The 12,238-nt window shown below is 39.8% G+C and overlaps 1 protein-coding gene across 1 annotated transcript in view; it reads left to right on the top strand.

The window, feature by feature from the left end:
• Positions 1–12,238, top strand: part of DCC (DCC netrin 1 receptor) — a 652,649-nt gene that overhangs the window by 626,686 nt on the left and 13,725 nt on the right. The window contains exon 27 of the mRNA XM_063293179.1: positions 7,463–7,675. Within this exon, the coding sequence (XP_063149249.1) occupies positions 7,463–7,675 (213 nt within the window). The remainder of the gene's footprint in view (positions 1–7,462; positions 7,676–12,238) is intronic.

The raw sequence follows: 12,238 nt of genomic DNA, 5'->3' as shown, positions 1-12,238 counted from the left end.
TAAACCAAACAGATTTTTCCCTGTCCCCATCCCCTGGAGACAAACCAGAATGCTATGTTGATGAAAGACAGCCTATAAATCCTATTCAGTCTGAATATGAGCATTTTGGAAGAGTTCCACATTTCACTACAATGTCCATGGCCTCCTATCTGGAGAGAGCTGAGCAGCGGCATTCGCATTTCACAAACACTGAAATGCTTGGAATGTTTTTTGGCCTCCTTGTGTGTTGTATGTTGGCGAGCCTGAGAAAAGCAACAGTTGATGATGCCATTAATCAAGAATATATAAAATGCCTTTACAGATGCCACAGGTGGTAAGTTGGGAGTTTCCTATCAATGGATCAGATGATTTCAGAATTCTGCAGCTCTTTTGACTTTTTCCTGGAGCTTTCAGCCACCTGCTTTCAGATCATTTGCTGCAATTTGTCTGAGATGACATAACGTTTGAGACTGACCTTGGGCCAACTCACCTCACAGGGTTGTTGTTGTTGTGGGGAAAATAGGAGGAGGAAAGAGTATTAAGTATGTTTGCCACCTTGAGTTATTTATAAAAATAATAAAGGTGGGATAAAAATTAAAAAACAAAATAAAAATAAAATAGACGCAAACTCCTCTTGTTCTACTTTTCAGGCTGATCTATATGGCCTCTGAGTTTTACAAGAACAATCCAAACAAATTATTATTTTGAACAGGCAATTATGAAAATTCAACCACCTCTCTAGCAATAGTCTGATTCAGAAGGATTGCTAAGAAGAAAATAAGCAAAAGCAGCTTTGTTCTCCAACCATTAGGAGGAATGAGAAGAGCTTAAGTACGCAAAAGAAAGCTTTGGCAAATGTTAGTGTCCTCTGCTTCCTATAGTGCCTCCAGTTTGTTAAATCAGAAACACCAGTTAGCCCAGTGTTTCTCAACCTTGGCAACTTTAAGATGTGTGGACTTCAACTCCCAGAATTCCCCAGCCAGCACACATCTTAAAGTTGCCAAGGTTGAGAAACACTGGGCTAACCTATTATTAAGGGCTCAGAGCTAGAGGTAATGATAGCGATACACACATACATATATTCATATGTCTTAATTGCCTGGAGATTTCCAATGCTTTTACCTCTTTTACTGGATATTTTGAACCACCTGCAGTGATTTTTTTGCAAACAAGTGAATTGCCAGCCAAATCTCAACAGTCTGTTCTCAACATGTAAAGAAGCAGAGTGCTGGTAACCTCCAGCAAAAGTGTTTGGATCTTGGGAACTCTCAGTCTGAGTTGTGTGACCACTAGGCAGTAGCCATGCCCAGTGGCATAAGTATTAAGAGGATGTTTACCTCTGTGGATTAAACTGCTTTGTTTAACATTAAAACCACTGCATAATGTTGGCAGAGTGCTGTTCCTTTTCGGCCTTTGGGCTTCAACATGCCAGTACAGTGCTGACACTGGTGTGGGTTTTCATATCCTGAAAATCTCACAAGACAGTTTCACATAGTGAACTAGTCATGAATGATATAATGATCACAGCATCATTGTCAGCTACAGCTAAAGGAACTCTGATACATGGGTTTTTTTAAAAAAAAATTTAATCTGTTCAATTGTGTCCAATTCTCAGAGACTGCCTGGACAAGTCCCTGCAGTTTTCTTGGCAAGGTTCTTCAGAAGTGGTTTGCCATTGCCTCCTTCCTAGGGCTGAGAGTGAGTGACTGGCCAAAGGTCACCCAGCTGGCTTCATGACCAAGGCAGGACTAGAACTCATGGTCTCCTGGTTCCTAGCCTGATGCCTTAACCACTACACCAAACTGGCTCTCAGTTCTGATATAGTAGGGTACTGTAATTAGTCAGATGCTCATCAAGCATTCCCCAATTCATGGTGGGGAAAACCAATACTACTAAACCAGCTAGAACTTTAAGTCAGTCAGGTTGTCCTTAAGTTCCTAAGCCTATCTAGCACAACAGATGGCAGAGACCATGTGATGATGTCATGACTGGGTCTAAATTCTCAGTATCTTCCAATTTATTTATAAGTACCAATGCATGGGTCAATGACTGACATGATTATTGGAGGAAGTGAATGGGTGCTGCTTTGATCTTTTCCATTTCTACCCTTAAATTACTGTCTCCAGGTTTCTTCTAATTAAAGAACAGGGGGGAAATGGAATTTATCCTGCAGCTATCTTGGCCACCTTTATGGCTACTAGTATCTGGAGGGAAGGCAGGAGGAATTTATTTGGAGGAATAGCTTATGGAGGAAACTTGATACAAATTGGGTCTTCTTTCATTACAGCTAGGTGGGAATTCTAAGAACTTCTGGAAACTTTGTCAGATTGGAGAAGTCTGGTCTCATCTATAATTTGAGAGAACCGAAATGGATTGTTCAGATACACATTGCAACTGCTGGGATTCTTTCCTTCCCTCTCCAGATTAATTATTAATCAGAACAAAGGAAGTTTAATCAGCTATTATTTCTTGCATTACCACGGAGTGCTGTGACAGTATGATGGGCTTGGCTTTTGCATCACTGTACTATGTATAACAAAAGGGGTGTTATTTTAACGGTCCTGCTAGGGGTTTCTTCAATTTGAAGTGATTACTCATTATCCGGCCTTGGAGTTCTTCCTGTGGCTATCGCATTTAATTTTATTTTCTTGGGGCAAATGAAGCATTCACTGATGGGAATAAGTATAAAGGTGCAATCATTTAACATGATTCTTGCTCTTGCCAGGCTTGTAACCAAGCAACAAATGGAAATGAAAATTGAACCAAAATCTCATTTCTCTCCAGGTGGCCCTCTGAAGTTATGCCTGTATCACATTGGCAGAATGGTTTAGATTGCAGGCATTAGGCTAGCCAAAACTGTATTAATCAGCCTGCAATCATCAGCCTGTGTACAAAATAAATGGCAAGAGGAGGAGGAGGGAAATTGGAATGCTGTTGTATATGGCAACCTCTTGTGGCTCGATTGCCTTTCCTTTTCATTTCTGGCTTCAACTTTTGCATTAATTCCAGTTTATGATGGCTACCACCTATTACAAACATGCAGATAGTTGCTTCTGCTATTATTATTTAATACTATTAGTATTGTTATATATGAGTGTATCCTCAAATGTTGAACCTGCAGACTGCTAGCTATAGAAGAAAATGGACCTCCAGATTTGAGAGGACCTTCTACTGACTCTTTCAGACAACGATGATGATGCTCACCAAGAACTGTACATGTCAGAGGGGAAGGCAGCTAGGTTGTTTGTAAAGACCTGGAGTGATGCTATTGCAGATGTTCCAAGTATGGGAAAGATTAAATGATGGCTCATTGCTTTGTATTACTTGATATCAGAGAAGGATCAGTGCTTGGTTACCCATGTGTAGCATCAAATCATTCTTAAGTCCAGCTCAGCACCCTTCTCTGCTGATCAGAAACACTTTCTTGAGGTTTCAACCAAAGATCTTCATGAGGCTGGTCAAGGCTGAGCTTGAGGCCTTATAGTTATATGCAGTCTTTGTCCTTAATTTCTACTAATCATTGTGGGAGGAAACAGCTTGATCAATTACCCATTTTGGGAAGCAAAATTCACATTCAAATCTGAGATCTGTTACTGAGAACAAGTAGTTCCTCCCCATCCTAGCCTTTCCAGCCCAGCACAGAAATCTGCAGGCAGGGTGGAGGCAAGTAACAAAAGATGCCTTGTGAGATCACAACACAAACTCCTCCCTTTATGTACATCTGTGCAATGTCGCAACACAAGTGCAAAGGTATGGAAGTACTTGTGGCATGATGGCACAATGCAAGTTTCCTCACTTTAGCACCATTTTAGCACCACTGCAGTTAGAAATGCATGCTTTTGCAGTCCAGATAGCACCACTCATGGCTACATCACAGGCACAATAATAATTATGAAAAAAATAAGTGTTACTAATTTTAGAATGGAGGTTCATGAAGCTTCTGTTTCAGCCTAGAACTTACTTCTGCATGCCAGAAGGGTGCTGGCTTTTTGTTATCACTGTAGTTGCCCACTGCCAGTCTTCTTGTATAAACAAGAATCCCAACAGTAGGATATTCTGGATTTATCCATGCAGATTTGATCTGGCATATTCAAATCACAGCAAAATCCACTTTCCCTAGAAGGCACTAAAGTAGAGACAAGATGCAGCCATTTGTGTCAGTGTCTAAGCATCTTCCTTTGCAATAATTGTTAGGTGCAGTTAGGTGCGGTTCTAAAACATGAGGTATATACAATTTGCATCCTCTTAAATTCCTGCAGATTTGTTTATCAGATTTCTTGAGCTTGATCAAATATACAAGGAGTCCTTGACTTATGACCATTCATTTAACAATAGTCCAAAGTTACGACGGCCTCGGAAGGGGTGTTTTATGGCCTATAAAGCACTTCCAAGCATTGCAAAATGTCGCACCCCCGTCACAAGATTGCATTTCAGGTGCTTGGCAATTGGCTCTCATTTCTGACCAGTTGCAACATCCCATGGTCATGTGATCACATTTTGCAATATTTTGTGCTGTTTTCTGGCAAAAAAGGCCCATTGGGGAAGCTGGATTCGCTTAACGAGCCCAGTGATTCACTTAACTACCCATGATTCACTTAACAACTGCCATAAAAAAAGGTCATAAAATCGGGTCCGGTCAGATAGTGACTCGAATTATGACCGCAATGACTAATGATGGAAATTACAGTCCCAATTGTGGTCGTAAGTCAAGGACTACCTGTATTTGATTGTGCAGATAGCAGTTGGCTTGGTTTGATTCAAAATGAATAACCAACTCTAACACATATTTTTAAAGAATTTCCCATAAAAATAATATATTTCATTTTTTTCCACCCACGAGAACTCTGAACTGACTCCTAACTTTGATTGTACTCCATTTGATTGGCTTAAAAATTCAAGAGCAGAATCATGTTAAATATTTTCAACAAAAACAGGAAAGTCTTGTGCCTTCTTAAAGACAAAGCAAGTTAAAAGGTTAATAAACTGGTTAGTCTTTAAAGTGCCACAGGATTCTCTGTAGGTTTATAGAAACCATTTCCCCTTCTTTATTTTTCTAAGATTCAGATGCAAAGCTGGATTGGACCAATGATTCTGAGAGTTTCAACTATCAGAAGTTTCCTTCTTTTTAAATAGGTTACCTAACTTGTGTTAGGAGACATTGAATATTTTGTTGTTGGTTTTTAATTGTATTCATATATGCAGTTGGGTTGACTCTTTTATATTGTTTTCACAGCCCAGAATCTTAGGACTGAGTAATATAGACATTAATTTTCTAATAAATAATAAATACAAATTGGTATCTGACATTTCAGACTGAATTAAACTAATGCCCCAAACATATGTTAAATCTTACTTTCCACTGTGGGCTTGTTACAAACCAGGAGGAGGTGTAACTTAAAACTGCCAATGTAGACCCCCCCCCTTTTTTTCCTGCGGATTACCCAATTAAAAATAATTATCATATGTTACTATGTGTCAGGCTGAACCTCCTGATTCCTACCGGTCTGTCCATCTTGGAGGCTGTTAGTCCCCTACCCAGGACTTCTCCCTGCAGCTTAGGAAGATTGAAAATAAGATGCTTTGGATCATCCTGCCCAAAGCCCTGAAATACAAATACAAATTGTGCCAATCAGGAAACACAGGAATTACTTAGATAACCAATGCATGTGAGGAAAGTTTTAATAAGAAATTCCCTTTCAGAGTACACAGGCTGAAGCTCTAGATAGTAAAAAGGAGTTTACTGGGAAAAGGAAAATATAGGAAAAACAACAGAAGGCAACATCTCACACACAAAGATTTTTAAATAAAATCAATATAGCCAGCCTACCTACATTTGTTATGTATTCCCACCTTCAATAAGCTGTTGGGTTTCACTACATATTCACTGCGGAGATGATGGCTAATCAGCCTTCTGTTTGTTCCCAAGCAGGCCCTCCAGTCCTCTTCCTTATTCTTTCTTCTCCTTTTTCTATCCTTAGCTTGACAGAATGTGAGGAATGAGCCCAAACCAATCTCTTGAAGGACACTGTTGCTTTACCCAGCCAATAGCAATGTGCCATCTATGAGGTCCTTGATCTATGCAGCAAATCAGAAAATCTCGAAGAGCTAAGCTCAGCTTCCTAATGACCATTAGTAGAATTATAACAGTGCAGTCTAGTTTATACAAATGGGACTGCATGGAATATGCTTTGCGAAGAAACAAAAAAATAAATTCCATTTCCTTAGGCCTCTCAGCATTTTACCAGATTAATCAGTTTGCAATAAAAATAGAAAGGAAAGATATTATAAACAGTAGATTAAAATTATATAGAAATGGTCAATAGGAATTAAGCATATTAATGGAAAAGATGAGGGAGGTAAAACATTCTTCCAACCTTCGTACCTAGAAGGTATGAGTGGACATGAATCAGTCTTTACATGATATTGTGGTGCCATACCAAAACTTGAGGTTTGTCACAGTGCTATTATATTTGAATTGGATTTGTAATGATTATTTACAGATTGATAAAGATTCAAGAGATGTTATGTAAAGAGCCAGCTGCTTGTTTCCATATTATCACTGAAATACTTGCCTCCTCACCCAATCATAGGAAGGTTATTAGAAAGAAAATCAAAACATCTCTGTCCTAATCTACATGAGATTAAACTGGTTCTAAATGGGAAATAGTTCAGTTTCTGGAATTCTGGTAACCCCAATAAATCTTGCTAAAGAGAACTCTGCAAGAATCATGTTTAAGAGAATCACTCCTGGTTTGAGGCAAATGCTAAAGGTCCTGCAGAATTGTATCTGAACATTAAGAGCCAGGGAAATAGATGTTTAGGAGAAAGGATAATTAAGAGATGAGGCAGCTTCACTACTGGGTTGAATCTCAAGAACTTTCATGGACATTTTATGAGACAAAATAAACAACAGCCGCAAAGTGAGATGACAATGGAGAGGGTACAAACTACCTTTCTCTGAGATGGCAATTATTAAGAGGAAATAGCAGGCCTTACTGATATCCCCATAGCATCTATAAGAATCCTCTTAAATTGCTTATGGGTGAGGGAATGGCACCATTCACTACTATGGAGAAATGAATTCCTTAAGATATGTTGCTACATGGAAGAGACCATGCTGTTATTGACAAGTCTCCTAAAGAGACTAATACCTGTTAGCACACAGATATATGAGAAATAGTTCAGCTCATATTCTCCATCAGTCATAATCTAAACAGTTGAGATGAAGACTCTTAAAAAGGATTTTTTGCTAAATTTGTCAGAAGGTTCTAGTATTGAACGTCTATAAAATATTTACAGCAGATTATGGCATGTGAATTGCAACTACATACCTAAAACAACTTTCCAGAGCCTTCAAACAGAAACAAAAAATCAAGAACAAATCACCATGGTGATAGAGAAGCAATGTTTCTTATGTCTAAGTGAGCTTACAGATCTAATGGACTTTCAGTCTGGTTACATTTTCTTTCCTCTTCTCTTACAGCAGTGAGCGAAGGACCAGCCACACCACAAAGTTCCATGTTACCGCAAACACAGCCTGAACATCCAAGCAGTGAGGAACCTCCAAGCAGGACAATTCCTACTGCATGTGTCCGACCTACACATCCCCTCCGCAGTTTTGCCAACCCCTTGCTACCTCCGCCAATGAGTGCAATAGAACCGAAAGTCCCTTACACTCCACTTTTATCTCAAGCAGGTATGGAAGCTGTTGGAATGAATGTTGGCTAGGGAAAAAAGCTTTCTTAGTGTGGAGCGTGCAGACGTTATTTCTCTTTATCCCCTTGATTTCCCTAATCTACTAACAACATTACAAATCCATCATGCTGTTCTTTGGCACCTCAATGGAAACAGAGCTTAAGAATCAGCTGCTATCTCAGAACTAGCACCTGGGGAGACAAACAGACAAACAGATGAGACGAAGCTACTTCCAATCAGCCTATGATGAATTGAGATGTAAACTGTGCTGTTGTCAGTAGATTACAGCAAGGGATAAAAGGCCGTTGTAGACAAAATTCGATTCATTTTGTAGACAAAATGCTGACTCTGAAGCTTAGCTAAAAGGAAGACTGAAAGGCGCCTAGCATTCTCTTAGTTTCTGAGAAAGTGATCACACAGATAGATGGTGAAACAGAGGGACTGAAAGGCTAAAGGTTAACCATCGTCTTGGTTCAAATCTTATATCTGCCACAAACTCATGGGCTGATGCTATTACTGTTGGTCAGCCTCATTGGCGATATGAAGCAAAAGGGTATTGCTTTATCATGGAGAGAAGATCCTACATTCAAATCCTCCCATTGGGCTGCTTGCACTGGTCAACAATGGTAATACTTAGCTGGAAGGAATGTGTGAGTCTGGCTGCTAAGAAGTGTTATTTCTTAGACTTGATGGTCCTACTGTGAAGCATAAAACTAACGTTCTTCCCACACAGCCCAGTGCACACATCCATCATGATTTACCTGCTCTTACAATCTTGGTAGAATCTAACCACAGCTGAAAAAAGGCCAATCCTATGTTTCAATCAATCAATTAATCAAACATAATCTGCCATTATATTTTAAGCTCATTTAAATAATTTCTACAACCCATTCTATAAAATGTTTTTAAAACAAAAGGATGCTACTATGAATGGCATTGGTCTGATAGTTACCAATGTGCTGACATCCACCTGTTATTTCCATAGTACAGTAACTGCAAGTATAAATAGTCATTTTAAAAAAATCTTAATATCTCTGGATAGTACTGAGCCAGAATTAACTCTAGCCACTTATTACATGAAACAAATATGCACCTGTTTTATATGTTGCAAGTTTCACTTGCGATGTGTTCTTGATATAAACCTCTATTTAATGAAGGTTTGAGTTGGGTTTTCAGAGCAAAGCTCTGAATGCCAAGCCCTATCACTGGTTTTGATAGATATCTCTGCTGGCTTTGCCCGGCCCATTTGTCTTGTTCCTGATAGAACACCTTTCATAACAAGTCCCCAATGACAAAATATGTACTGTGAGTGAATCTTACAGGATTTCATGGCTCAAATTCCTAAGATGAGAACATTTCATGGTTGTAAAAGATGATGCAACACAGCATTTGATTGCAGTCTGCATACTGCATGATGAAGATGGTTGGAAGTGTTAAGATTATCTCCTGCTGCTCTGTATTCTAAACATGATTAACAGATAGGAATTGCAACAACCAATGAACATTTTAAAAACCATGTTTTTGCTTCAAACATCTGCTAGCCATTACTAAACAATCCTCTTTTGACAGTGAGCAGAAGCCCTAAAATCTCTTACATCAAGAGGAACATCTTTTAACTAACTGCTGCTGGCACTGAAACTTAAAATTCGGTCAGTCATCTCTCTTAACAGGGATACATTCAGTCCTGTTCTCACTATAAATAAATTAGGTGGACAGATAAAAATATATTTGAGATCCTGATCTACTAACACAATCCACAAAGGAACACAGGGTCCTGCATGGGGATCAGTTGTGATATTAGGAAACAAGGTGTCCAGCAATTTGTATCATCCTGATTTGCTTTGGACAGCACAGCACAGGAATTCTTAGAAAACAAGCACTGTGGTTGGTTGCACTTCAGCCCTTGGTTGGGACTTGGGCTCTCATGATCAGACAAAAAATCAAAGGAGTAGTAAGGAGCATCCTGATGATCTAAAAGGAGCAAGGAGAAAACTCACCAGTTAGCCTTCTGGAAAAGTGTGTGTTTTGGGTCAGCCCCAGTGGCAAACATTTTGTGACAGCACACATGGCATGTTCTCAGAATTCCCCCCAAAGGTCATCCACCCTCTTCTCTTCACATGTTTAAGCTCTAGGCACTGCTCATTCATGGATGTAACAATAGGCAGACAGGCCTACATCAATCCATGTGATGTTCGGCAGCCCTGAACTGGGCCAGATGGTGCCCATGGTTTTCACTGTATCAGTAAAACAAAGAAGTTAAGGAACAAGTTATTGTTGACCAAAAATCATCCACTTTTCCAGAAAGTTTTTACTGGTGCTATGGTCTTCCCCTATCTAGCTTTGATTTCTACTGCTTCGCTTAATGACCACAATTGGGACCAGAATTTTGGTTGCTAAGTGAAATGGTTATTAAGCAAATAGATCACTAGTGGAGAACCCCAATAATGTCATGCCACAGCTCCTCATAACTACATTAGCTAATCATTATCGATAACCCTAACATATGTATTATGATAGACTGCACTTCCACCACCTCTCATTATTAGACTTCTTTAAGGTCCTCTCCCCCCTCCAAAATGAAATCCCTCTCATTCTCAGGGCATCAATTAAAATGGCTGTCAATGTTGAAATATGTTCTGTGTATTACTGGTTGCATGTAGATGGCTTGTGAATGTCCGTGGAGTTACCTGGTGGTGCTTTACTTCTACCAGCAATGAAATAACCCTGCCCAAATCATGCATTTTCCTAGACTATGTATGGACCTCCTTATATATTTATGTATTTAAAAAATTTATATAGATGCCCATCTTAGGCACCATAACCCTGGGTGGGTTGCAAACAGCAATAAAAACAGTTTAAAAAAACACCATTGCAAAAACTCTTGGTGCCCCCAAAACAACACCCCCCCATACACACATCAACAATTAACTTTACTGGGCTCCAGCCTCACTATACCCCAATGCTTGCAGGAACAGCCAGCTCTTCAATGCTTTCCAGAAGGCTAGAAGCCTACTAGATCTCTGGTAATGGTGTTCTAAAATTGAAAATCGCAGTCCCCCATCCCAGGAAGTAACTATCTTAATTAGGAGGAGAGCGAGGTCAGGAGAAGTTACACACCACCCTCCCCATTTTGGATGTGCATCTCTCCTCACCTACCTGCTTGGCAAAACCTGAGAAGAGGTAAGAGGGAGGCAAAATGGGTGGGGATAGAGAAGAGCATCTGTGGCTGTGGGTATACAGGTAGTCCTCGCTTAATGACCACAATTGGGACCAGAATTTTGGTTGCTAAGTGAAGTGGTTATCAAGCAAATCCGACCTGATTTCATGACCTTTTTTGCAATGGTCATTAAGTGAATCACCATGGGCATTAAGCAAACCATGTGGTTGTTAAATGAATCACACAGTTCCCCATCAATTTTGCTTGCCTGAAGGTGGCCAGGAAGGTCGAAAATGGCAATCACGTGACCACAGGACACTGCAATGGTCATAGATGTGAACTAGTTGCCAAGCACCCAAATCATGATCACATGACCATGGAGACACTGTGGCTGTTGTAAGTTTGAGGACCAGTCGTAAGTCAGTTTTTCCAGTACTGTTGTAAGTTCAAACAGTCACTAAATGAATGGTAGATAAGCGAGGACTACCTATATGTATGTGTGAGAAAGAGAGGGAGATGCTATTGCATATGGAAAAAATATAGAAGGATGGATCTGTGTGCTAGAAATGAAGGGGCAAAAGGGAAAGCCATCACTTCTCGATATTCCCCCCTTCTTATTGACATGTACCTCAGTCCACTGCCCGACGCTGGGGCAGTGCCCTCGGGCATTATGTCCAGGAGGGAACGGCAGCTTCTTCTATTTCCCATTCAGAAATAAAGAGCATTTCTTTTTCTAATGGTCTTGAGAAAGGCTGGCTTTTCTGTTGGGGGTGCTTTAATTTGGGCTCTGCCACTGAGTAGAATGTTGTGATCATCAAAGTTCATCAAAAGAAAAGAAAAAAGAAAAACACTTCCAAAAAATTTTGGCTCATGTCTATCAGTAGACAGCTCAGTTGTTCATTCCACAGAGATCTCTCCAAAGCTGAATCCCCAATTAGTTAATTCCAGCTCTCAAGTATCTTTTCTTCTTCATCTAAATTCAAAGTACAGAGGCAGGACAATTCCACCTTCTCTCTGATGAGCCTAGAGAGATGGGGGGGGGGGGGAGGGAGCAGATCTACAGGTGAATTGCCTTTTTAGAGACGGATCACTAACCAGCTGCTGCTGTTAAAAAAGGAATTCAAGCCATCATCTCAAACTATTAGTCAGAAATCAGCTTTACGAAAGAGAGGTTTCTCTACAGCTGTAACAGCCTGTATATAAAGAGAGAATCAAAACGCACAACTTTTTCAGAATGACATGGATTATCTCATGCATTTTTTAAAAGTGTAAAAGTATGTGATTATCGCCTCCCCCACTTTTTTTTTTCCATAGCACATAAACTAACCTTGGTGAGTTCAGCAGTTTTAGGATCTCAGCATTTTCAGTGTTTCTTGAAACAACTGAGAAAATAGGTTACTTCAAATC

Source organism: Candoia aspera, chromosome 2, assembly GCF_035149785.1.
Source record: "Candoia aspera isolate rCanAsp1 chromosome 2, rCanAsp1.hap2, whole genome shotgun sequence".
Lineage (NCBI taxonomy): Eukaryota > Metazoa > Chordata > Lepidosauria > Squamata > Boidae > Candoia > Candoia aspera.
Note: the sequence above shows the minus strand (reverse complement) of the source record. Positions and strands in the feature narration are given on the sequence as shown.